The sequence below is a fragment of the Venturia canescens genome, chromosome 6, assembly GCF_019457755.1.
Source record: "Venturia canescens isolate UGA chromosome 6, ASM1945775v1, whole genome shotgun sequence".
Taxonomy (NCBI): domain Eukaryota; kingdom Metazoa; phylum Arthropoda; class Insecta; order Hymenoptera; family Ichneumonidae; genus Venturia; species Venturia canescens.
In genome coordinates, this window is record NC_057426.1 from 15,977,800 (window position 1) to 16,005,051 (window position 27,252).

At 42.2% G+C, this 27,252-nt stretch overlaps 2 protein-coding genes across 2 annotated transcripts in view; one reads left to right on the forward strand and one right to left on the reverse strand.

Moving 5' to 3' along the window:
• Positions 1-27,252, forward strand: part of LOC122411878 (titin homolog) — a 1,333,995-nt gene that overhangs the window by 20,102 nt on the left and 1,286,641 nt on the right. The gene's annotated exons all lie outside the window — the stretch shown is intronic.
• LOC122412390 (uncharacterized) lies at positions 23,814-26,492 on the reverse strand. Its single transcript, XM_043421864.1, has one exon. The coding sequence runs from the start codon at positions 26,490-26,492 to the stop codon at positions 23,814-23,816; it is 2,679 nt and encodes an 892-aa protein (XP_043277799.1).

Below are 27,252 nucleotides of genomic sequence, written 5' to 3' on the forward strand. Positions count from 1 at the left end.
ACATTTTATGAATTCTGCGATGCACCTCCGACGGCAAGGAGACGACACAGTGTTGCTGCGTATTTGTAGCAATGAAGCACACTACATTGCCGGCCGTTGGGTAAGAGGACTGTAGCACGCTGTGATGCTATACCACCGGAAAAATCGCTATTTTCCAAAAGAGCAGATCGAATGCGTATTGACAGGACGATGCGTGTTTTCTCTGTGTGACTTTCGAAGAACATCTTAAAAACACAATTTTGACGTAGGTTGGGAAGATAGAATTTGGTAAAAAACACTTTATTATCGAATAAATTCATTTCCAGTTGAACGTGTGAAGGTTTTCGCGGGAACTTAGTCTGCTTTGTAAATTCATTTTGCATTTGGAAATGTGATAATACGCTTATGCAAATAAAGGGCGAGTCTAATTTGAATAATTCACGTAATAGCTATGATTATCGCAGTTGATTTCTATGCACAAAAAACGACCATTGAAAATGTTTGACGACGTATGATTCGACAGGTTAAACTGTGTCTTATATCAAATTTAACATATTTGTTTCGTGGTATGACAACATGGGCCGAACGTAAAGTATGATAAAAATTATTGATCCGTTTCGATAATCCCACGATGACAATGGGCATGAAGTAGAAAAATCCGGGTTTTAGGAAATCTCTGACCACCTTTGAATTCATAGCAGTTCATTGATGCCGCTAAAACCCGGATACTTTAAACCGCACACCCGTGCGTTGGGGGACTTCCTTTTCGAGTGGAATCCGAACCACTTATTCAGGCGATAAACTCTTTCCTTTCGTCTGTCGAATATATTTTCGAGACTAATTAATTATAAATACCTTAGTAGATAGAAAAAAAATGTTTGAATTCAACGAGAACTCTACAAGTTTCACAAGTTTGTACGACTCGAATATAAGAATAGGGATAAAATGAAAAAAGTTACAAGTGACTTGACATTTAATTAAAACTATTCGCAAACATGAAAGAAAAATTGAATGTGTAAACAGATTAAAGTAGCAAGTATATTATGAATCACTCGTATGTCGAAATCGAAGGAATCGAAAATGAAGTTACTTCTTGTTTCCAGTGAGGTCACCCGTTCGAACGACTGCAATATAAAAATGTTAAAAAATAAGTTAAAAAAAACGAACATATGAATGAAACTTGAAGATTAGCGTTTGGTTCTTGTTTAGTTGTTCATTCACATTTAATTCCATAAATCAATGACGTGTTTTTTTCAACTTCTGATCAGTTTGAACATGATAGGAGAAAGAAAAAGAAGTTATTTTCCATTTGTGGAAAAAATGGAAGGAACACAGTAGAGAACCTAAGAGAGACCTGGAGAAGGGATCTCAGGGGTGTCGCGGCGACGGGGGAGCGCGGGGAAGGGACCGGCGTGGGGTCTGTTGCGGGGCAGGGTGTGGAGGGGGAACCGTTGTGGAGGTGAGTGGAGGGGATGGTCAGAGAGAGAAAGAGGCTGCTGGCAAGGCGTTAGGGGGGATTATTATTATTCACGATTAAGTGAACATTTCTTATTTTATTCCTATATCTAAGTACATTTTTTTCTTCATGAATCTATACAAAACAAATCTTATTCTAAATCTATATACTTATACAATTTTTTTTATTATTAATTTCAAAACTATTTTCAAACGTTCCCTGTAACAGAAAAAAAAACCCCAAAAATTCTTAATATTTTCATTAAGTATAGCTAAAAATTGATGTAAACGAAAGATAACTCACCATCGCTTCATGCATATTCTACATATTGCGTGGGCGATGAACAATGATAACGATCTGCCGCAGTTGCTACACCACCGATCGTCCAAGATGTCATACCTTCCTCTCAGGTGGGTGAAGTGGGCGGTGACTCGCCCATAGACTTCTGGGTCCTGTACAAAACAGCCTGTGCAGACCCAGAATTCACGATCATCCGCGTAAAAGGATTGGATGCGACAAATCTCCGGCATCGGGGTTAAGTTTACCGCCAATTCCGGACGCCGCATCATGTCCAGCCAGGAATCACTCGAGCATTCATCCGGTGACACAGCACGATCACATAAAAACTCTTCTACATCATCATCATTTTCGTCTCCATGAGTGAGGTCGATGATTTCGCGCACTCCAGAGCGATCGGCATCCAGCTCATAATTGAGGGACGCACGCGAATTATTTTCATATTCCGAGCAGTCTATGTCAGTCTCATAATCGGGTAATGCAGATCTATTCCGATATAATTGAAACTCTTCATAGAAGCCTAAATCATCCTCGGTATCGTAGTTTTCGATACTCAAAGATTCCTCACTTGCACTTTGAACACTTGTAATGTCAATGATTTCAATATCCGAATTAACTTCACCACTACCACCACACTCGTTTTCAACAACATTCTCAATTGTAAGGTTGATAATTTCAATATCAGACATTATGTATTTTTTTCTTGATAACATTTCACGAAATTTGAAATAAAACTTTGTTGAGTCGGTAGAGACCTAGAGAGCAGAGTGATTTTCCTCGTGAGAAAAATGCCCTTTTAACTCTTCGTAGAAAGAAAGAAAAAGAGGGAGGATTCCGCATACTCTAACAATTCAACTAATGGCGAGCATTGAATCCCCTCCAACGACTTTCCACCAAAAATTAGAAAATGTACAACTGAACTTTTCCAGCAAAAAAAACTTTTACTGCGGGGAAAAAATCTAAGGACCCGCAATGACCTGCGAGTGAGGAACGAAAAGGAGCGGAAGTTTTTTCAACTATTTCAAACTACCCATGAAATTCATAATCAAATTTATGACATGCGAAGTATGTCGAACATTCACCATGGTGTAACAAACTGAAAAGGTACTTTAGTGTTCCCCTCCGATTTTGATAATTTTTTTATATGTTATAGTCCATCGAAAAATAAGAGACACGTATTTTTTTTTATCGGCTTAACCCCTTCACTGGTAGAGCATTTGAGAATGAAGTGACCATTTCTGGTAGACGATATTTTGCTTACTATCAACTTGATATTTGGTAGTCGGGGGGTTTGGGGTCACTGACTACGATTCTGATCTCAAAATTTCAAAATTCAAAATGGCGGATTCAATATGGCGGACCGAAAAAACAAAAAATCGTTTAATGAAAGCAACAGTTGATACTCAGGGGTTTTTGGGATCGCTGATTACGATTCCAACCTCAAAATTTTGAAATTCAAAATGGCAGATCCGATATGGCGAACTGAAAACACAAAAAATCGTTTAATGAAAACGACAGTTGGTACTCGGAGGTTTTTGAGGTCGCTGATTACAAATCTGCACTTGAAGTTTTAAAATGCAAAATGGCGGATCCGAAATTTCAAAAATAAACCCTTTTATTAGTAAATGGTTCAAAATTGATATGGATATTTCTGCTAGATCAAATATAAGTGAAGACTCGTGTGTTTTTATTGTTTTCTTTTTGGAAATGTCAATGCGTTCAATTATTTCCGATCGTGCTGGTGGACAATGCCTCAAGAGGCAAGTACAACTATCGTTATTTTTAAATCATTTTAGACGAATAAACAAAATATTGAATTTTCGATTATTCTCGTGTGGATCGCTTCGCCTTGACTTTTTATATTTCATTACAGCAATTATTCAATAAGCGGAAACTATTTCTGATAAACATAAGTGGAAATTAAAAATCGCGAACTAATGCTGGAGGTAAAAAATGAATATATATTCAATTTCTAAATTTTTAGTGCAGATTTCTAATCAGCAACCCCGAAAACCGCTGAGTACCAGATTGCGCTTTCATCGAATGATTTTTTTTTCATTTATCGTCCTCCATATTGGATGCACCATCTTGAATTCTCAAATTTGGAGTGCAGATTTGTAATCAGCGATCCCGAAAACCCCCGAGTATCAGATTGCGCTTTCATCGAATAATTTTTTTCATTTATCGTCCGCCATATTGGATACACCATCTTGAATTTCCAAATTTTGAGTGCAGATTTGTAATCAGCGGCCCCGAAAACACCCGAGTACCAACTTTCACCTTCATTAATCGGTTTTGTGCTTTTTTGGTCCACCATATTGGATCCACTATTTTGAATTTCGAAATTTTGAGATCGGAATAACGCTGTATATAACGCATTTTTTCGACAGCCCGCCATATGGCGGGCTCACCAGTTATGGCACAGTTTGCGTTGCCCGCCATATGGCGGGCTCACCAGTGAAGGGGTTAAAGTTATTTTTAAGGGGTGAAATCGACCCCCGAAGTTGGGCATGTTTTGCATCTGGTAGACTGTTTCATATAGAAGCACTCAACCGATCGAAACAAAACCAATTGCAAAATGTTCTGCATGTCAAATAACCTATATGACATGTTCAACTTTTTGTGCACCCTTACTGCAAAGGGGTCAACCACCCCCGAATATCCAGATTTTTGTCGTATAAAAAAAACTTACGATCCGATTCCAATAAAACAAACACCATTTTGCAGAGCAAAAAGAATAAAATTGTCGTGTTTTTGGGTTTTCCTCAAATAAAAAAAATTAAGGTAGTAAAACACCCTTAAAATGTCAAATATTATTTCGAGCACTGTCCCCTTTCGATTTCAGTATTCTTTTTATAGAATGTAGCTTGTCAAAAAAAAGAGACACATTTTTTTATCGGCTCAAAATTATTTTTAAGAGGTGAAATCAACCCCCAAAATTGGGCATGTTTTGTATCTGTTGGAGTGTTTCATATAGAAGCACTTAACCGATCGAAACTAAACCAATTGCAAAATGTTTTTCACGTCAAATAACTTGTATAATATTTTTAACTTCTTATGCACCCTTACTGCAGGGGGGTAAACCACCCCCTGACATTCATAATTTTTTGGTATAAAAAAAAATTGTCGTTCGATTTCAATGGAACAAACAACATTTTGAAGAGCAAAAAATTAAAGATGACGTGTCTTTGGATTTTTCCGATAATAAAAATTCTGGGGGTGAAACACTAAATAATATCTATCTTGCATGTACATCGGCTGCCATCATAATCAGATAGAGAATCAGAGAGCCGGACAAGTACTTTTAACACATATTTAAACATAATTTGCATCGATCCAATCGCCGTCGAATTTTGTAAATAATACCAGAGGATCCTGAAAGTCTGAGAAGAATCGATTTTCTTATAAGTCTCTGCCACCATAGAGTAACAAATGACTAGCTTGCATGTGATTTTTTTGGATTTAAAAGCTTCTTAGAACAATTTAATAATGTCAAAATTTGGAGTGACTAACAAAATACTTGTCCACCGATTGATATCATAAATTTTAGTGCTGCACGTAATTCAAGTGGTAACTTTTTTCAATTCATTAGAAAATACTTGGCCTCCAATTGATATAATAAATCTTAATGCTGCACATAAATTAGATGGAATTATTTTGAATTGATTTAGCTGTTCGAATCAAATAAGAAGAATGAGGCATCGGTTTCCAAAATGATTTTAAGCGCGATTTTTCGGTTTTTTATTTTTCACTTGTTATTTGATTCTTTTGACACTTTAAAAAATAGATACAGATTTGTTTTTTTTTGAATATAATGTTTTTTCAAGATTTGTGAAAATTTTTTCGAATTGTTCTGTATTTTTTTTTATAAAATAATTTTTTTTATAATTTTTTTTTTATTTTTTTCAAAGTTTTTTTTATGGATGGAATTATCAGCAAACGAGGGACCATCAATGTACTTGTCCCAACCTTTTTTTTCCTAGGGGAAGGTTATGGTTTGATATCACGTCTTTTTTCTCAATGTTCCTTATTTGTGTTCAGATGACTATAGGATTTTAGTTTAAATTTCTATGAATTATTTATGATTTTCGGCTTATAACGTTGGTTTTCACGAAAAAAGACCTATTTTTCGTCAAAATTGTACTGGGAATATTTCATCACAGGTCTATCCTTGGACTTTGGCGATTTTTTACCTTGTACTTTAATATGTTATGCTCTCTGGGAACCCAAGAGCACGGTGGAAAGCGGGTAGTGGTCCGAGATATGATTTTCGGCTTATAACGTTGGTTTCCACGAAAAAAGAACTATTTTTCGTCTAAATTGTACGGGAAATATTTCATCATAGGTCTATTCTTGGACTTTGGCGATTTTTTCCTTGTACTTTAATATGTTATGCTTTTTGGGAACTCAAGAGCACAGTGGAAAGCGGGTAGCGGTCCGAGATATGATTTTCGGCTTATAACGTTGGTTTCCACTAAAAAAGACCTATTTTTCATCAAAATTTTACTGAAAATATTTCGTCACAGGTCTGTCCTTGTACTTTGGCGATTTTTTTCCTCGTACTCTAATATGTTTTGTGAATTATGAACCCAAGAGCACGGTGAAAAGCGGGTTGGAGGCCGAGATATGCTTTTCGGCTTGTAACATATATTTCGTCGAATAAAGATCGATTTTTCGTGAAATTTGATGTGAAAAATTATCGCCATGGATCTATCCTTAGAATTTGGCGATTTTTCCCAAATCTTCATACCAAGAAAGAAGAAAAGTAGAGACTTCTTTAATAGAACAGATTTTTTTTTATCTCTTTTCTCCAAAATTCAAGTGAAAGATAGATAAAATTCAATGCACAACAAATCCAACAGAATTGACCATTTTTAAATGTCGCTTTTGCATTCTGCATCTAGAGATTTTCGTGTCATCCAAAACGTGCCTCTGATCAAAAATATTTTCAAAGTTTGCAAGTGGCCGCTGAGGTCCAATTGTCTACAGTTTGGCAGTTACCGAAAAAAAGCACCAGAAAACTTCTAACATTTATTATGCCAGAATTCAACAGAGCAACAGAATTCAAAGAGGTTTACGGTACCGGCATTGATTTTGGAGGAAAACAATTTCAGGATAACTTAGAAATTAATTTAGAAATTTAAAAACTCAGAATAGAATTTAGAAAAAAGAAAATCTAGGAATTTAGAAAATCTGAAGACTTTTGTGGTGAATTTTCCAGATTACATGTTACGGTTGGAGTAAATAATTTGAATGATTGGCACACATGCTGCGACACAGAAATATGAAACTTTGGAGGTATTCGCTTCATAGCAGTAATACAAACTTCAATACTATTTGAAAAAAAAACACTTTAAATCTTGCTGAACCAAGATCCATTACATATTACCATAATCAAAGATAGGGGGTGATACTTAGCACCAGGTGTTGTGCCCGCGAAAACCGTCTCGGAGGGACGAGTGATCGTGGACGAGGTATTTAAGGTTTATTGCCAATAAATGAGTTGAACTCCAGCTCAATTCTTTAAAACAGGTTAACAATAGGTTTATTAGGTAGAGTTTTACAAAGTCAAGGTTTATTTGCCTTGAGACCAAATGATTGACGTGTTACTGGAATTAGGGCTGACTCTCGCAGACTGCCTGATTCGGGCAGTGTCAAGTGTTTTTGTACATTCGTCGATTTCCCCTAAAATGGTATCAATTTACCCCTACTATTGATTATTCGTTCTCGATCGTTCTCGAGCGATCGCTGGCGTGATGCTCTGTCAGCATTCTTCGGGTGTGCACTTCTTGGGGTCGATAGACTCCAAGCGTGAGTTTTGAGACTCAGATTAGCAATTCTGCTGAATTAGCTTAGTTGCTGAATCTTTATGTACTGCCAATTTTGGTGTTACCATGGGCACAACAATCCTCCCCTCTTAAAGAGACGAAACTGCGTTTTCGGCTATTATTTATAAAAATTGGCTATAGTTTGATATCATAATGGTCTCTTGGCTTACAATTTTTTTTTACATGTGTATTTTTATTCAGAATCCGTGTTCGTTTTTCTGGGCGTTGGTTGGTATTGGATGCTCAGTTCAGGTGTCTTTTCTCTCCGTGAAGGCTTTGGTGCCTCCGAAGGTCGTTCCACGTCATTGACCTGGGTGGTTCGTTGTAGGAGTTGCTTCAGCTTCGTTTTATATATAAAGTATGAGATTGTGCATATTATTATTAGTATAATCAGAGTTATTGAGCTTAAAGAGTAGTTTCCAATTATGAGATGCTGGTGAGCCCAGTTCACCTCGTTATTTTTTTCTTCATTCAATTTCCTTTTCAACACGTTTACTCTTTCGCCCAATTTATTTATCTCTAATGGCTCTAGTATCATTTTATGTGGTATACTGTAATCGAAGGCTGGATGATTTGGTTCTATTTTTCCTAACGCGTTCGTTAGATTATATGACGGGTAGAATTTTATAAACTTATTTTGAGTTATTTCATTTAATGTTATTAGTTGGTAATCGGCGGTGGTGACGGAACATTTTCCGTCCAAAGCCAGTATTACGTTACCGTATATAGTTGTATATATGATGTTTTTCATTTTCGCATTCTACTCTGATTTTTTCTAGTTTTGGTGCCGTGAATAACCATCTTTCTTCTTGTTCTAAGGCAATGATTAGTGTTTTTTCTAATTTTACTATCCTTTGAGTACATCCTTTTTGTGGTTCGTCTAAATATAGTTTTATTTCGCATGGTGTTGCTTCTGTGACTATCTGAATGGCTTGTTTTGGTTTGTAGTAATAAACAGAATCTACTATTTTGCTTTTGTTCAATTCTTCTTCCGTTAGTGTTAGATAGTTTCTTGTTTTTCCATTCACTATTATAAGTCTGTATTCTGTTTCTATAAATTGAAACTTGCTTGAATCGGTTCTCACAGGAAATGGATATACTCTATTTACCTTTAGTAAAATATTCTCGACCAACGGAAATTTGATTACTAACACCACTCGTGCCATGATTGTGATTTCCGCTGTCTTCAATAAGTTGGAGATTTCGCCGCTTCTTATGCCTGTGACGAAATTCAATCCTTTTGGTATATAGGGTGTCGCTTTTGTAAGATATTCCGATATTTGCTGTGGTGCTATCACTGTTGGGTTTATTAGTCCCTTTCTAGCCTGTATTAGAAAATTAGCTAGTTGATCTATATCTGTTACGAAATCTTTTATTATTGTGCTTATTGTGTTTATGTTACCATCCAAAATTTGTCTCTGTGCAACTTCCGAAAGCTCGTTCCTAAATTCATTTTGGATTTTGTTTATTGCGAATTCTAATTCGTTTATACTAGATTCTATCTTGTTTGTTGTTTTATTATAGATGCCTATTGAGGACTCTAGAATCTGTAGATTTTCTTTTAGTACATCTTCATTTGTTTTTTGCTTTTCTATTATTTCATTAATTCTTTCATCTATTCTTTTTGCATCTTCTTGGTCTAAGTTTCCGCTAATCGATTTTATTATCGTTCCTAGTCCGTTTATTAATCCTCGTTTCCCCCTTTTATTGTCTTTTCCTACGAAATCATAGATTGATTGAATTTTTCCCTGTAGTTTTTTCATCATGGGTTCCACAGTGTTTGCTATAGTAGAACATAGAATGTCACTAGATGTATTGTTGCATATTTCCTCCAAAGTATTCAGAACTTTCCTGAGTGGTTTTTCCTTTTCCCTTATTTGGTTGAGGTCCATGTGAATCGCTGTTTTCCAAATTCCTTTTACCAATCTTAATGATCCTATTTCTTCATAATAGATTCCTGGTGTGTTTTTTAGTGTCTCCACGTGGAATTTTTTGTTTTCTTTTTGGTCATTTCCGTGTGCTGCTCCACCGAGGATAATGCACCTGTAATTTTTCGTCTTCTGGTAAATTTGTTTATTTGTTTGATTTGTCGTTTATTCTGTGGGCTTTACTGTATTTTATTCCCGTTTTTATTTTTATTCTCACGCGTCGTAGGCGCGTTTCGCTGATGCGTTATTTACTCGGGTGCACGGTTTTTATTTTCTTTCTTTATTTTGCTTGCTTCTATTCTATATGCTATATGCTTTTCGCTTTTGGCTTTTGATTGTTATATGTGGTTCGAGCTGTGTCTGCGCGTCTTTTCCTTTTCTTATCCCCTCTTTTGTCGATCTATATATTCGCGTGTTCTGTGGCGTTTTTTATCATTCGACGAAAGTTTTCTGTGAAACGACATTATTATGGCTGGACGAAAACGATCATTAGCGTCTGCTGGATTATCCGAGGGTCTTCATTATTGGGGTACCGGCCCTTTTATTTACATGGCAAGTTAGCTAATATACTCATATATATATAAATAATATTTATTTATATTTTTTTTTCTAATTCTTTAGATCTTTGCTTTAAATGTTGTGTTGTTTCTTTTCAGAAATTGCGGAAAATTTATCACCGTGGACCATTTAACGAGGTCTGGAGGGTGCCTTTCGTAGCTTATGTACAGGCTGTCCGGCAGTTCCGGCAAATTTGTCGGATGGCGAGGGACCGAATGCGGCGGGAAGATTCGCTTTCCATGGAATTTGATGATTGGAGTCCCGAGGACTCTCCTGGCGATATACTGAATCTCCGACGTCTTTTTTGCATGGAGCCGTATCCAGGGCCGGTTCAAGATAAAGTTTGGGACGATATTTGGAAAATGTTCGGTCCTAAGTGGTGGCGAAGTGTCGTCTAGTGGAGATAAACCTTTCCCCTTTTTTTGTAACAATATATATGAATTTTTGATTTAGACTTCGTTGCTAACAAATTTTTTTTTTTTTATATAGTCTCCTTTCCTCCTTCCTTCGCCTCAGCTGTTCGTCGTTGAATTTTCCCTTGTGTGGCCGTGTCGAAGTCGTCGATTCAATTTCGTTTGCCAACGTTGTTTCTTTTCCACTTGTACACTTTTTGTTGTGGGTATTTCGTGGATTCTTTCGGTGGATTTCTTCTGCGTTCATCTAGTGGTGGGTATACTTTATTTATTTATTTCGACGAAACGTCCTTGCTTCAACAAAAATTTTTTGATATTTTTTTTTTTTTTGGATTGACGTTTAAAATTTCTTTTTGATTCTGTTCGATTCTTTTTAAATCTGCTTTTTTTTTCTTTTATGCCCTTTTTTTCCACTATTAGTTGAAATACTTTTGTTTTGTTTTATATACGTTAGAATTATTCGATATTCTTGGTTAGTGAGTGACGTAGAGCTTCAGGCGGTCTACGTGTACGCGTATTATGCGTCGTCCACGGCCGATGCTGTAGTTTACTATCGAGTCTTGGCTCCACACCGTGTAGGGCACTGTCCACTTAGGGGTTGGCTTGGCCGATTTTCCTCGGCGCACGGTGGGGTCAAGCAACAAGACTTGATCACCGATGTCGTATTTAATATGGCTGGCGACCGTGTCTCTTTCCTCTTTTATTTTTTCTTTTCCTTGGACGAGTTTTTCTCGTGCCACCTGTCAGGTGGCTCTCAATCGTTCCCTTAACTCGGCGACGTAATCGTCGTAATTGTATGTCGTACGTGGGGGCTGTTTGAGCGCCGCCGGTAAGTCGGGTTTCTTCCCGTATACCAGTTGGAAAAGGGTATACCCCGTAGCTGAATGTGGGGTGGTGTTGTATGCGAACATTGCATATGGCAACCATTCGTCCCAGTCCTTTTGATCGTCCTGTACGCTGAGTTCCATTAATGCCTGGACCTGTCATATGTGCAACTTGAACGGTCGGTAACAATTGACAGGTCCAGGCATTAATGGAATTCAGCGTACATAGCTCTTGAGGTATTCGGCTAATGTACGATGTGACCTTTCAAGGGCACCATTTGATTGAGGGTGGTAGGCTGTAGTTTGAATCTTTTTTATTTGCAGTAATTTGCACATTTCCTTGAAAATATTGCTCAAGAAATTAGTTCCTTGGTCTGAAAGAATTATTTGTGGTGTTCCGTATTTGCAAATAATTTCCGTGACCAATCCTTTTGCTACTTCCTTTGCTTCTTGGTTTTTTAATGGTACGGCTGCACTGTATTTTGTTAGAGTGTCCTGGAATGTGAGAATATATTTGTTTCCTTGTTCTGTTTCTGGTAATGGTCCTACTATATCTACTGCGCACTTCTCGAATGCGTTTTCCGGCGTGTCAGTAATTACCATCGGCGCATTTTTAGTTCTCTTGACTTTATTTTTCTGGCATTTGTCGCATGATGATACGTATTCTTTGATTTCTTTTACCATTCCGGGCCATTCGTATTTTTCTTTTATTCTTTTCATCATTCTTTTTATGCCTGGATGTCCGCCGAGAGGTGTGTCATGGCATTCTTTCATTATCATGTTTTTTTCTTTCTCGCTCGGGCACGTTAGGTCGGAGGTAGTGTCAAGTGTCTCGTCGTCGCGCTCGCTGGCCTCTACGCTATCTCTCTCGTTTTTGTTTTCATTCTTTCTCTTTCCGATCTTTGTTTCTTTGGTGTTTTTCTTTATTGCTTTATCTTCAGTTGCTTTAGCCTGATTTCCAGGTCGGCCATCATGAATGGGGCTGGACCGTTGATCCTGTGAGGCGGGGTCTGTAGCGAGCAATGGAGTTTGTCTTGGTGTTGCCTTACGTGGCCTTCCCCGTCCTCTTTTTTTCTCGAGTCCTTGCTCCTTTTCTGAGTCAGCATGACTGAGTAAATTCTGGTTAATGCGTCCGCATTTGTGTTTTTCTTACCTGCTTTGTACTCTATTTTGTAGGTGTATTCTTCTAACTTTATTCTCCACCTCATTAGTCTTGAGCCTGGGTCTTTGACATTAAAAAGCCAGGTCAGAGGTTTGTGGTCGGTTACGATTATGAATTCCGTACCGTAAATGTATGGTCGAAATTGTGTTACTGCCCACACGATCGCCAACATTTCTCTTTCTGTAGTGGAGTAGTTTGTTTCCGCTTTGTTTAGAGTTTGGCTGGCATAGCAAATAGGCAAGTCTTCGCCTATTTTTCCTTGTGATAGAATAGCTCCAATAGCTTTATCCGATGCGTCAGATGTTATTATGAATGGCTTCGTGAAATCGGGGTATTGCAAAAGAAACACGGAGCCGTACTCAGTGTTTCTTTTAGTTTTTCAAAAGCTTGTTGCGTTTGTTCTGTCCACTCGAACTTTTTCTCTTTCTTAATTAATTCGGACAGGGGTTTAGCGAGTTTCGAAAAATTGTGAATGAACTTTCGATAATATCCGGCTGGTCCTAGAAATGATTGGATTTCTTTAACGTTTTTTGGAACAGGGAAATTTTGGACAACTTTGATTTTTTCGGGGTCGGGTTTCACACCGACCTCCGTGATGATGTGGCCCAAATATTGGGTTTCCTTTCTAAGGAAATGACATTTTCTTGGTTGTACCTTTAGGTTTGCTTCTCTGAGTCTGTCGAAGACTTCTTTTAATCTTTCATTATGTTCTTTGAAGGATGATCCGTGCACGACGATATCATCTAGATAAACATAGCATTTCAATCCTTGCAACCCTGTTAGCACTGCGTCCATCAATCTTTGGAAGGTTGGTGGTGCATTTTTCAGTCCGAAGGGCATTCGGTTATATTCGTAGTGTCCCATTGGAGTTGAGAAGGCTGTTTTTTCCTTATCTTCTTCCGCCATCGGAATTTGATGGAAACCAGAAGCAAGGTCGAGGGTGGTAAAGTATTTGGCTCGTCCCAACTGGTCCAATATCTCGGTAATATTGGGCAGTGGATATGAGTCCCCTTCTGTGACTTCGTTTAATTTACGAAAGTCCACTACTACTCGTTTTCGAACGTTGCCCTCGGCATCCGCCTTTTTTGGAACGACCAGTAGCGGTGCGTTCCATGGACTTTTGCCGCGGGACGTATGATTCCGTCCCGCAGCATTTCCTTTGCTTGAGTCATCACCTCGGACTTGTGAGTTTCGGGCAATCTGTACGGTCTAATGTTTACCGGTACTGCTCCTTCTTTCACGTAAATTCGATGCCTTACAAGGTCTGTTGTACCAAGTATTTCTCCCTCGAGATGAAATACGTCCGAGTATTGCTCGCTGAATTCCTTAAGGAATTTTTCTTCTTCTTCGTTTAGATGAGATTGGTCTTCCATTTCTTTCCATAATTTTTCCTGTCTTTCTCCCCTTTCGAGAGTGTGTAATTCCTTTGGTATTTCATTTGAATTTTTTCCTGATTCGGATTCTGGAATTATTTCTTCTATTTCCACGGTCGGTCTGTTTATTTCGATTTCACTTTCTGATGTGTTTCTCATGATTACAGGACAAGCAAGTCCTTTTGATGCGACCATTCCGCAAATCGTTATTTCTGGCGATATTTTTTCTGTCACTACGCATCCTGTTTTCATTTCCTTGGCTTTCGCGTAGTAGATGCATTCGGAGCGAGGAGGTAGTTTGATTTTCCTCGACCCGTCTATCAATGGTTCAGCGTGTCCATAGATTTTGATGAATTGGCCGCCTAATATGTCAACCTTGTGCTTTTTTATGAAATCCATTCCCAGGATTCCGTCGGTATTTATTGAGATGGAATCATCCACCACGAAAAATCCGTAACGTACATTTACTGCTGGAGTCTCTAGTTCTAGTTCAACTTTGCACAGTGCGTGAAAAGTTGTTCCTCCTACTCCTTTCAATTCAATAGTTTCTTCTATCGCTTCGGTATCTGGGAAAATAGCACTTTTCTTTATCAGGTAGCACTGGGCTCCCGTATCGCCTTTCAAGGTCAGGACCTTGTTCTTGGCCTGCCTCACTGTGATATAAAAATCGCAAGCCGTGTCTTCGGGGTTGATGGTGAGTAGTAGGTGGTGCACTATGGTGACCCCCACTCCTATCCCCACTCCTTTCCCCCCACTAGGCCGAGCGGCCGGCGTTGTGGGTGAGCGGTTTGCGGGGGTGCGGAGCGTGGATGAGCGTGTCACCATAGTGCACCACCTTTTTTTTTTTTTTTTTTCTCCGTACATATATATATATATATTTCAGCTCTTATTAATTTTACAATTCTGGTTATAATATGGTGCATAATTCGCAATACATATAGTAGTAGGGGGTATTTTTTGTGGATATTTTTTTGGTTTTCGGTCGATTTCACGACGGGACCGATGGCCATGGAGCGGCGGCTTGTGAGGTGTGCTGCTTAGATGGTCGGACGATTCTGTAACGAGGGTGACGGAGATACCATAATGTGAGAGAGAGGCTCGTGTACATTTGGGAGTGTTCAGATTTATGATAAATAAGTTTTTGCCTCATACCTGTTTATGATCATTCTTCAGCAGGTTTGAACTCCAGTCTGTTGTATTCCGTGCCGTGGTACACCATGATTAATTTATTGTTTGAGGCTGCAGCGCACATCTGCTGGAATAAAACGTTCTTATCTTCGAAAACTTTCACGAATCTTAACGGTAGGAAGCATGTAAACGAGTTGTCCACGTCCATGACGATTCGTTTGCCCCATCTCGTTTCGACGAACCGAATACATGTGATGCGGTAATCTTTGGCTAGTTCAAGATCGGCCAGTTTTTTGACGGGGTAGACGGACTCCAAAAGGCCTGTTTGATTGACGAGCGAGAAATCCATTGTTCAGATCGAGTTTTTTTACGGCCACTGTTAAAGCGCGGAGTTCTGATATGTCGCGTATTCTTGCTTTAAGCGTTGCAATATCGTGCAAAAAGATATCTAAGAGTGCTTTCAATTCACGGCGTTTACTTATGCGACGACCCGGGAGTACTGTCGGCTCATCAGAGAACTCGAGCGATTTAAACCTCCTGTTCGGCAGATCCATATCCCTACCTTGAGCGCAGAAAAGAGCTGACAACAATCTTTTGGTGCAGCATCTCCCGCCATTGTCGCAGGGGGGTAGTGGTGGGAGAAATCAGCCAATGTCTTGGCTGATGTATTGGTTTACCATGACCCTGACAGCCGCCAGCATAAGTCAGCGTTTATAAGATGACGAAATGCGAGGATGAGATCAGCGGCAATGCGCGTCTTTACGAGGGTGATTTTTTGATACCGGCTGCTTTTCCCTCTTCCCGCTGCTTCACCGTTAATAAACCAGCAGTCCAGGATGTGGTGGTTCTGTACTCCCACAAGGCGATGGAGCGATCGTTATGAGAAAGCCATTTTTTCAATCTCACAGCGCCGTTGAGAGCACACTTGAACGAGGTATTTTTGTGCAGTAAGCCGTGAAATACGCAAAAAGTGCTGCTCTCAGGGAGGTTACGAGACGGTGGTTCTTCGTTCTCCTCTAGATTTATAACGAAGCAGTCTGTTAGCTGTGTCAAATATGCGGCTGCATCAGATCCTCTTGTAAACAGGCGATCGGATTGTACCGCGATTTGCTTTAAAGCCGCTTCGACCGCACGTAAAGGTGTTTCACCCTCGGACCAGTCTATACCGTGATGATTGCACTTTAACCACGTGTTTTGTCGTTTCACACTAGGAGGCAGCGCGCTATAAGCGTGAGGCGGTGATATGACCCAGTGTGCCAGGTAAGATGTTTTCACAGAGACCACGGCTATTTCTTTAGGCACGAAGTTATTATATTTATCCTTCAGGCCTTGTATATCAACGACGATGTTCATGATACCTCCCGAACGACGTAAAGTCTCAAGCCTTGAGCGTCGACTGACGATGAGCGTTGAACGCTCTGCAGCTGCATTAGAGACAACAGTGCTGATCGTCAGCGAAATCTGACATCCAACCCGCGTCACCACTCGTACAATTTTCGCCGAAAGAAACGGGATAGGAGACAGACACAGGATTTTAAAACAGCTCGTGTGATTCTTGTTAAAATTTTATTATCATGTAATTACCGAGAACGAGAGCAGCAGTGTTGTATACAATGTAAATGCTTAATCCTATGCCCCCTGCCGATACAGTCATCTGTATCGGAAACCATACCCTTAGATTTACCACCCTTGCTGCTATACGCATTATAATACTCATGAACTATTTTATCGTTTCGCTGCAGATCATGCGAAAAAACATCTCTAAATCGCTGAATACCGAGACCAGTAGCCATATAATGAAGAAACATAACACAATACTGTCCACAGCACTGCGAGTTAGGGCCTTGGAGCTGAACCGTGTTGCAGCGGAAGAGTCGACAGTTTCTTCGGAGACGCGCGAGATGCTGTGGGATGATTGGTGGTAGCCCGTAACTGTCGAAGAACCACCCGTGTCCATTTCGATCGACGTACATGGCGACCCAGTGGGCTCCCGGCCGTTTGTATCCATCGGTGTTAACCACGAATGCCGTCGGTTTCGTCCACACCCTCGGGATACGATCGGCTGGGTAGACGCCTATAGCATGCTCCTTTATGTTTTCGAGAGATTGTAAGATCTGAAGACTGTTCATGATTCGAGGGTTCTTTTTCCTCTTCGGTCCTGGTCTCGGACATACCAATGCTCCACGACGTGGTAGTCCTATACTCCCATAAGGAGGTAATCCTCTCACTTTGACAGAGCCAGGCCTTGATTCTCATAGCGTTGTTCAGGGCGCATCTGTAGGCCTGTCTGTGATTTGCGACGCAGTGGTGTATACAGCATGCATCGCTTCGAGGTAGCTGACGTAATGAAGGAGCCTCTTCATCATCTTCTAAATTTATAATAAAATAGCCCGTGAGCTGCGCCAGATACGATGATTTGTCAGAGCCACGCGTGAAAATCCGTGTCGCATGGCCCGCAATCCTTTTCAGATTTGTCTCCAGCGCTTGTAGCGATGTATCACCTTTAGACCATTCTATACCATGAACATTATCACATAGCCACATATTTTGACGCTTTACAAAGGCTGGCAAGTTATCGCCCGTATAGGGCGGCTTTACAATCCAGTGGCCATAGTCTTCAGTTTTTACCGATACGACGGCTACTTCTTTAGGTATAAACTGGTTATCTCTACCTCTCACGCCCTGCACATCAATAACAATATACATGATGCCGTCTTTTTATTTGACCGTCGCTCTTTGAATGCTCGGTGAAAACTGAGGGTGCTTCTCTCTCGCTCATCAACCGCTGAAATCTACGATGACCTGTCTAGATGAGTCAATCTCAAGCACATTATCATATTCAGCGTACACAATACAGTTAATCGTTGTAGGTAAAGACCCTGCGAAGCGTACTTCTATCCGCACGCTGCCATGCCTCACCAGGTTCCAGTGGGTGCTGCTATTAGCAGAGAGATCGGGTGTCAGATCAAACGCGAAAAGACAATGACCGTATGGGTAGCTCAAACGCGAGATACAATTACCATCGTTGAGAAAGTGAATACCCGAGCCAGAAAATAACGTATGATATGCATCCACATACATATTACTATCTGTGAAGTCTGTCTGCAGAGGTTTTGATGGTATCTGCTGGCCGTCTACATATAAAGAAAGATAATTGATCGAGTAGTGGTGAAAATTGAACGGATTTTTTCCGTAATCACCGTTGAAAGCCTTATTATCGACAAATCCAATTATTATACGTTTTGGTAGCTGGCCCAGTATGACGTTATCAAGAGTATCGCCATGTATTCCGGCATGCATTGATATAGCTTTAACCTCGACGCGTGTCAGCGGATATTTTGCTGTAGATTTAGACAGAGCTCTCGCATGAGACAGGAGTATACCAGGGGCTATCTTAACGCGTCGCACGATTAGCGATGCTTCTGTAATGCGGATTTTACAGTTTTTCAAATCAGTCATGAGACAGAAAGCGCTATTGTTCTGCACAAGGCGCAAACGCATCTCAACACCGTTCAGTAAAAACCTTTCCTGATTGAAGATATCGCAATGCAAATGTCCAAGAAGATCGATCGTTCTATCCTTGCCTAATGCATCCCGTCTCTCTACAAGTCCTTTGTTACCATCACCCTTATCATCCATTGCTCCCTCTGTATCACTATACCATAAAGCACTTGTAAGATGCGATGTCTTCGCGGCGTATGCGTAGTTCAATAGAGTTTCAATATAAGCTCTATAAGCATAAGCGTTGTTAGGAGGAGACACAAGTTTTTGATTCAAAAATACATCGATCTGACTGAACATTGAGTGTAGGAGATTATTGACAGGTCCTACATCGGGTGATACGCCCTCTAGCCCCCCTGTCTTTTTATAATCTGGAGCATCTATCTTAACGCGTATACTTAGCATTGTATGCGCGAGATCAATGTACTCATCCCCCTGGCCTGGGACGACAAATTCTATCGGTGAATCATCCGTCAACGATGAGATTGGTTTGTAGTATACAGAGTGTGTCCCCTCGATCGTTGTCTGGGTTGGCGGTAATGAAAATAATTCAAGCTCCGACTTAAGACACTCGCACGAGTGCGCGTGTAGGAACGCCATTTTTCAGAGCGCTGTTTAAGCAAAAATATCCGTCACCGTTCTTGGCTTCTTGTTACGTCTCGTGACGCGCTGTTTAGCCGATGATTTTCTACCTCTCACAGCCTTCTTCCTCTTCTTAACACACCTCGTTCTCGCGCCACCGCCGCTTGAACGTTTTCGCGATTTCACTGCCTTTCTTTTCACAGAGCTGCGTCGTGATACGCTCCCCGCAGCAGAATGCATCAGTTTATTAATCTTGCTGCCTTTATAGCCGGAGCCCTTCATGAGCGATGTAATTTTTTCCTCAGCTTTACGCCTCAGGTTTTGGCCTGATTCACGCAGGCGCGTTTGAAACGCTTCTCTCGGTTGTATGCCGGAGTTAACGACATCAGAGGCCATGTTAACCCCCGAGCGAAGCGCCTCTTTACCAACAGTCCGAGCCCCCTGTTTCAAGAGAGGTATGATACGTCGAAAGAGACCCCCTAAAAAACTTCCAATGCCATGACCTCGCTGGTTTGGTGAGCCGATATACACGTGGCTGATACCACCATAGCCTGTTCGACCCCCACTCCCCGTCTGCACGCCGAAGTACTCATCATAGTAATCCATTGTAGATACACCCAGGTCAGTCTATACGCTTGAACTGTAGCGTCACCGTCAGTGTCCCGTGCTCGAATGGTATTGGCTCGCCAAACTCATCCCTTATATCAATGGTTATTGTTTGAAAACTAGTATGTAGTAAGGGAATATAACGCGGTGGCGAGAAGCTTCTTATCCTCACAGACCCGTAATTATGGGCATCGGCGATAGCAACAGGTACAACGCGCAGCAATGGTGTGCGAACATCGCCGGTAATATAGGGCTCACAGATATCGGTATAAACGTACATCATGTTGGGCGCTCCGTTGGCTAAATTGGCAGGCCTCTGAGCAGTGTATCCTTCACGGGGCACTACTACGCCTCCTGTTTCGGCGAACCCTAAAACCTTGCTCAGTACGTCGGAGAAAAAAAAGGTGTGCTCCAGGCTCTTACAGGATTCGCAGACACGCTTCACCGTCACATACCCGTTGCGGGCGTGCTTGAATTTCAAATGGCCCGTGACATAAGGTATTTCGTTAATAGCCTCGAGCAATGTCCCTATGCTATGGTATACGCCGGGCGGCACACAGGCGTTATCTTCCTTAAAAGCAGACGCCTTTGAAGCACCGGCCTCCAACTCGCTCTTGATAGGTACGTACTTCACCAGGGTACCAGCCGGTTGCCTCGTTGTCACACTCAGGATGTTTCGCCTACCCTCGGTAGGTACGTACCTCATTGAGATACCAGCCGCCTGCTCCGTTATCATATTCAGGAAGTTTCGCCTGCCATCGGTAGGCACGTGTAAAATGGTTGCGGGTATATGGATCTCGGCTAATGAAACAGCCCAGCTACCGTGAAGAGACATACGCTGCGGTAGATGTGTGGTATACCGCGTTGTTACATTATCGGGATAATAATCCATACTACTATTGCTAGGTAAAACCATGTAAAACTCGTCTTTCATTTTAACGCCCTCTGTTTAACCTGTTTTGTTTGCACTCTCGATAGCTCGGGTTCATAAAATACACCGTCAATATCCTCGTCGTGGAGATCGTGCAGGAAGTATACCACAGGACAAATACCGGACGACACACGGTGAATCTTGAATAACTCGCTGCTCCAACCACCTTCGTAACCTTTTGCAAAGGCCGCCTTCGCGCTACTGATACGCACAATGTCACCCACCTTATATTTAGGGAGACAACGCTCTGGCCTTTTGTATCGCTGTATCAAGTTATTCCGAGCCCTAGCGGCTGTAGCAAGCGTCACAGAGCCGGGCGTCATTTTTATAGCGCTATGCGTAGAGTTGTTGTATGCTGAAACAATGCTCTGTAGAACGTCGAGGTAGCGTTTTTGCCGGGAATACGTGAAATAGCGCCACATTCTCTCCTTCAGCGTTCTATTGAATCTCTCGACAATAGCCGCTTTGATATCGGGGTTTCTCGCAATGCGAAACTGTATGCCTTTTTTCTTTAAGAAATCCTGAAACGCAGCACCGACGAATTCTTTACCCCTATCCGTCTGCAGATAAACGGGTGATCGACCGTTGCTATTTTTCTTAGACAAGACGATGTTAAACGCTTTAGCCACGGATGTGGCAGATTTGTCGCGTAGAGGCTGAACCCATGCGTATTTACTGAGAGTGTCTATCACGACAAGTAGATAAACATAACCATCGTTATAATCTTTAATTGAGCGAAGATCTACCAGATCAGCTTCCCAAAAGTCATCAATGTTCCGTACGTTATAAAAACGTCGCGGGAAGTGCTGTCGCACGGGTCTGTGTTTCGTGTAAGCATCCTGCCCCTCAAGCCACTGCAGCGTCTTCGTTCTGGATACTTTTTTCTGACGGGCCAGACGTAGCAGTTTAGTAGCACCTGAAAACGATGCTTCATGGGATGGATTAAAATACACTTTTTCCAGCGTTTTCATATTTATAATTTGAGGTTAGCCCAGATTACATGTCTTTTCTTATGATGTTTATTAGGATAGCCGTTGCCGCTCTGCCCTGCGTTATCTGATTTGCTATCACGGCCACTGAAGAACGGTGACTGACTCGTCGCACCTGTACTGTCGCTGTTTGTACTGCTGTTGCTGCTCTCCTCGAGCTGCGACGGTCGTAGCGTTGAATTGGCCCTTGTCTCCTGCCACAAGGCGTCATTACCGATGAACTCCCGCGGTGTCTGTATTGCTCTCAGAAATTTAGCGAAAGCACCACGCCCCGCCGGTTTAGATATTTTTCTAGCTCTCATGGCGTCGTTCACAAGATCAACGATATTCGAGCCCTGAATCGGGCTACCCTCAATCGATACGACTCCTCCGGAATCCCAAGAAAAATTGCTGCGTGGCGCGTCATGTAAACGACGGAGCAGTAACTTCGCTTTAGTGCGATATTTGGCTGGTATGCTTTCAATTATGACGGAGTCGTTCATGCCGTTACGAGTTTCCCCTTTTTCACTTTTATCATAATTAGATGCCATTGTATGGTCGTTTTTCATAAGATCGCTGTGTTGTCGAGCTCTCTCGTCATCAGAAAAATGGAGATAACGCTGTAGCACAACCAGGTACGCTGTCCATTTTTCCCTCTCATTCTTGTAGGCATTAGAGTTCAAAATTTCATTCATCTCCGCGTCCAGTCTGGATAATACGGTATCAGTAGATTGTGGCGGTTGTGCCGAGGCGTTCCAGCCGGCCGTTGGCTGTCTCTGATTTTGCATGCCCAGCTGTGTCACATGCTCCTCAGGGATAAGAACCATTTTTCTCGCGTGCTCCATCATCCCCGTCCACCAATCAGGCTCGATAGAACAGTGCCTAGTATCGGTGCTAGTAGGAGCGGTAGAAACCCGCCGCTCTGGATAACAAAGCGTTTTTTACTCTTCCAACAACCTTTTTTCGCGGCTAAACGACGGAGAGCGGGGGCGTGTCGTCGTAGCTTTTTTCGCTGATCAGCCTTCAAAGGAACGTTACCGCAAAGAACGTTCAAGGCACACTCGCAGATACAGCGGATGATGCTCGGATCCGCTTTACGCAGGACAGCCTCGCGTTGCTCTTTATTGAGATACTGAAGAGCCCGTAGTATCGTCACGTGCTTTTTGCAGAGTGGTGCACCGTTTCGCTCCATTACGCATGTCAAACTGTCTAACCTCTCGACGTATCGCCCCTTTTAGCCGATTTTTTCGACCTATAGGGATGGGGGGTAGCAGTGCCTTTAAGAATATACCACACGCATAGACCAATACAATAATAAGGGTGGGAGGTGTTTCCACAGGTGCTGGGTCCTTGCGTTATCTTGTTAGCTCGCTGAAGTGCGCTCAAAACGATCATGCATTTATCACAGTACGATAGCCCTTTGGGCGCCATTACATGCGCTGAACTGGTAATTCACCAGCATTGCATCCGCTTTTAAACTTTTTCCGCGGTACGTAGACAAAATGATGGGGGTCGTCGGGAAAAATACAGGTACGGAATCTACAGTTGTCAGGCGTCGATTGTTTCAGATCGAGTAGCAAATAACCGTGCGGCTTGGATGTTGCGTCGTGGTACGCCTCCTGTAGGAAACGCGGGTTTTCAGGATACACCTGTCGCGCGAGATGCTGAATTTGAGCACGATCACGAGGGTTTTTGAAAATCACTATATAGTTGGCATTCAGCGAGATATCTCGCTGACCGTGTCCTTGATGGAATAAGTTCTGGGTAATAAAAATAACGCTCAGATTTTTATGATGACTGCCTTTGGTGAAAAGGTCCACAACATTGTTGTTAGACGCCTCGCGCATCAAATCATCGATTATGAGAAGTTTTGCGCGAGGGTCGTTAGCATAATCACCACTCTGAGGTAGACCCTCATGGAACTCTATTGATTCACCATACTCCGTGTACGCTGACTGCCACTCGGAGTAATAGAAAATGACTCTCTCGAATGGCTCACTGTTCATCAGTGATATAAACTTTAAAAACTTTTTTACAAAGTACGTTTTACCGCAGCCTGTGGGACCACAGATCATTGAGGTCCAGGGATGCTTCCACCGTACATCCATCCGCACGAATGACCACGTTTCCTGCGGGGCGGTATAATATAAAGAATTCGAGCAGTTGAAACATGTATAGAACTTTTATTTTCCGGTAACAGTATAAATATTTTACAGTAATAACATAGGTATTTTACAATACTGCTTAACAATGTTTAAAGCGAGAGTTTTTATAAACGGCTATTTGTAACCGTAAGGGAGCGAACCGTATTCGCCATCACGTCTTCGTTTGACACTCAGAGGCATGCACGATTTCTTTTCGGGTCGTGTGACAACCTGGTGGAATGGTGTACGACGTATTGAATCAAACTGTAGTACAACAGGATTCTCTCTCTCACCTATTATAAATGACCGTATTGATTCGTAATTTATCAGCGAGCTGTTTGCGTAATTCAGCGTTATGCCTTTAACCTTGCAAACCTCGCTTTCCGCGCCGCCCGGCGTATTAACTATGAAAGAATAAAATTTAGGGCCGCCTGAGATGAAAGACTTAATGTAACTGCCCTCGCCGTAAGAGCTTAGCTCGTCGGTTAAATCCCCTAGCAATTGACCCGTTGGCGGTTCATACTCTCCAGGCTCTTTTCTCGTGACATAAATAACGGAATCGGTGTCGCAGTACAGAGCACGCCTACCCAGCGGTTCGAGATAGGTGTAAAGTTTTAAACGGGCTTGGGCTGTGGTGTATGCAGCTATGACAGCGTTTGCTATATTAGACGGCATTACAGCATCATCGGTTTTCGTATAATTAACATACAGCACTTGGTTGTTAACGGGTAGCATACCAGTGATCTCGTGCTCGGGACTGCTTAGCAGCTCCATAAGTTTTTCGCGTGTCGACACTATTTCTGTTTGAGGTAAATTTTCACGTTGCCCAAATTTACCCCAAAAGGAGTTAAGACAAAGCTTGGCTACCGAACGCAGCCCCGGGTTTTTCGCTATCGCACTACGTTCCAGCTGAACCCCTTCGGCTGTCTTAAAAGAAGTTATATAACGGTCTTGGGCAGCCTCATCATCTGCATAACCATCGGGCCAGCCGCTAGCCTCTTGTTTGATTTTAAGAAAAGTGTTTATGTACCCGGTGAAAAGGCCCCCCTCCTGTGTATCGCGGTTGTACTGCGTTATCTCATACTGCCAGATCTCGCTCACGGTTAATATTTTATACCCGCACGCAATAGCTTGTCGCAATTCATCCACCACCCAGGTACCGCTAAATACGCGCTCCGCGGGGTCTTCGTGAGGACACGCGTCCTGGTTCATTGTTTCGCAGCAGCTACGACATAACCCGAATAACAGGCGCTGATGCATTCGCACCGGCAGCACCGGATGATAAAGATTTTGCGGTGGAAGCACTGTACATTTAACAAGGCCCTCGACGTGGGAAAGACTGATATTATTTTCGGGACCTGTCAGCGCCCTGCACTCGTCGCCGACGTATACCGTTGGATGCCCCACCGGATATTTACCGTACTTGCAGATGTATGGGTACAATGAGCAGACGTCAACATATCGTATCTGTTCCCCGTCTTTCACATCGTACAGAGTGACCATGTTTTCCGTGCGACCACCGAAAAAAGCATCGCGCGGATTGAGAGGCTCCGCTCGAACCAGAGGGTGATCACTCACAAAAGCGCTCATCTCTAAATCTGTTTTTATCATCCGGTCATACGCGCACTCCCAAATCTCGGTTAACGTGTAGCCGCTTGAGCGGATTCTCTGCGATATAGCGTTTGTTCTCTCGAGACGCTCGTTCAGTGTATCACCGTCGCCTTGTACACGGTCTCTGTTTACAGTGAAACAGCTCAAACACCCGTGCCAATAGCAACCGTGAAACTGTAACACGTGGGCTGAATCAGGTGTTTCGTAGTAACCATCTACTAATAAATTTTGAGGCAATTTAAACTCGCGCGAGCGTCCTGCGTGAATGATACGACGATTTAAAGAATGCTCCATCCACACGAGCCAAGAGACCGCTTTTTTTGACTGATTGTGAGCCCATCTGTAACCGCCCGTAGGTATAATACCGATCGTGTTAGGTTTTAAAAAATTTTTTCGAAAGATTTGAAAGCAGGCGGACGCGATTGTTGTGTTTTCGCTAAACGGGCAAACGCGTCCGCTGTCCTTGAACATTTTCCGGAAAACCACACAGGCCTGTCTCAATATCGTAACGTCGTTTTTACAATAGGTTATGAGCTCGTTTGAAAAGTTAAATACATAAGAGGCATTCTTTAACTCGTTATACCATGCAAAAAAACGCTCGCGTTCCTCCGGGCGCATAGTGTCGGGAGAGTAATCGGCTGCAGGCGGCATCGGCCCAATATAATTTTGATTCTCGGGCCTATTGAACAGATGCGGAAAAGATCCTTTGGCGAGAGCAGTTTTTAGACCGAAAGATTTAGGCAGTGCACTCAGAGGCATGTGAAAGTAGTTCAAGCTGTCGAGAAACACGAGTTTGCCAACGCGCATTGTGATGATTTTAGTACCGTTCATTATTAAAGATGGGAGCTGCGTTTTTTTCTCCTCGATGAGGTAACGCAGGATAAACTGGGCGTCGAAACCACCGGCGTTATGGGCTATTAAAAATACGTGAGAGAAGTTCGGCATACTCTGTATGGCTAACTCCACAAGCTGACACACAGGATTCGTCCTAAATATAAACTCGTGATCCCCGCAATGCTCGCACGGCTCGTCTATAGAAACATTATCGCAGCACTTGGTGCAGACACGTTGAGCTACGCAGAGATTCGGTTCGTGAACGCGCGTTGTAGGATCACCTTTTACAGGGGTACACTGCTGCGTTTCAAAATCATAGAATATGAATATGTTCTCTTTCGGCCTCTCATCGACGCGAATAGGCCTCATATAGCACAGGCGATTATAGGGGTGCCGCGATTTACACGTTTTACAGAAACCCTCCCCGCACACATGCGTCTTTTTCTCTAAAGATCTTATCGCGCGAAAGCAGTTACGGCACCGCTGAAGAGACTCGCAAACAGTGTTTACCCTGTGTTTACGACGGATGGTAACAGCCCTGTGATTTTCTAAACATTGTTCCCCAAAAAAATCGCGGTTACATGTCTCGCATCTGATCGCGGCAGCTGCTCCCAGAGCGCAGGGCGGTGCTTGAAGGCAGCGAGGGCATTTCTTTTTTAAACATCTATGATCCCGACGAGAACGGGCGTTACAGATTGCGCAGAAGTTTAAGCTGCCTACAGCACCACGTAGATTCAAGATAGGCTGGAAATGATGCGACCGCTCATAATACAGAATGTATAACGTGTGCCGGACTGAGCCTACTGTATCCATAACCGTCTGTGTACCGTCAAACACCGGTCTTTCGCGTCGCCCCAAAGTCAAAAACTCGAAAACCACGATAGCTAACCCCTCGCGAGCCAAATAATCCTGGTACATAGCAATTTCGCGCATACCGCAGCCAGCGGGCTGTATAACAACATTTGCGCTTCTCGTGAGCTCAAACGCCGCCTCTTTTTGAAGCGATCCGTTAATCTGTCGTATACGCTGCCATCTAGAATGCAGAGCCCCTGAGCGTATCTCACCCCTTTCCGCGTACGCGCGTGCTGTTACTAACGAGCGCGGTAGACACAGATTGTCGGTATTTCGA